This window comes from Fulmarus glacialis, unplaced genomic scaffold (assembly GCF_000690835.1).
Source record: "Fulmarus glacialis isolate BGI_N327 unplaced genomic scaffold, ASM69083v1 scaffold20532, whole genome shotgun sequence".
Taxonomy (NCBI): Eukaryota; Metazoa; Chordata; class Aves; order Procellariiformes; family Procellariidae; genus Fulmarus; species Fulmarus glacialis.
The window spans coordinates 6,940-7,726 of record NW_009196147.1 but is presented as its reverse complement, the minus strand read 5'-3'; the positions used below and the strand labels follow the sequence as shown (position 1 = coordinate 7,726).

Genomic DNA, 787 nt, shown 5'->3' with positions numbered 1-787 from the left:
CAGCTGTCGCACATGAACGACAAGCCCTACAAGTGCAGCTTCTGCAAGTACTCCACCTTCCGGGAGGACTTCCTGGTCTCCCACATGGCTGTCAAGCACACGGGTGAGAGGAGCTGCCTGCCTGCCCTGTGACCCAATGTCCTACACCCTTATTTCCCCAGGAGGCGGTCAGAGCCTGTCCGCTCTCCCTGCTGTCCCTAGGGGACCCCCCTGCTTGACTCCCACCTCCTGTGTCCTGCAGGAGGGAAGCCGTTTGCTTGTGAGTTCTGTCACTTCACCACCAAGCACAAGAAGAACCTGCGCCTCCACGTGCACTGCCGCCATGCCGACTCGTTTGAGGAGTGGGCACAGAGGCACCCCGAGGAGCCGCCCTGCCGCCGCCGCCCCTTCTTCACCCTGCAGCAGATTGAGGAGCTGAAGCAGCAGCACAGCCAGGTGCAGGCCCCGGCTGAGCCAGAGGCCAGTCCACCGGTGAGTGCCATTGCCTGTGCCCCAGTTCTTCCTGGTGCTCACTGTCCCCGGCCGCGCTGTCAGCTCTCTCTCTCATGCAGGCGCCTCTTGGCCCCGTCACCTACCACACGGTCCAGGCTGTCCCAGGAGCAGAGCCCCCCATCCTCTCACAGGATTCCCTGGGAGGGGCCACCATCATCTACGAACAAGGTGAGTGAGCTCCCCGGGAAGGGAGTGGGGGTGGGAAGGAGGCAGGTGAACATGTGCCTGACCCTCTCATTCTGACCCTGACAGATGTGGCTGGGGGCGGAGAAAAGGGGACCGCCGACGCCCCGCC

General features: G+C 63.5%; 1 protein-coding gene across 1 annotated transcript in view; it reads left to right on the top strand.

Annotated features, from left to right (window-relative positions):
- The window catches only part of ZNF335 (zinc finger protein 335), an 8,549-nt gene that overhangs the window by 3,489 nt on the left and 4,273 nt on the right, over window positions 1–787 (top strand). The window contains 3 exon segments of the mRNA XM_009572123.1: window positions 4–103; window positions 242–471; window positions 552–660. Coding sequence (XP_009570418.1) covers window positions 4–103; window positions 242–471; window positions 552–660 — 439 coding nt within the window.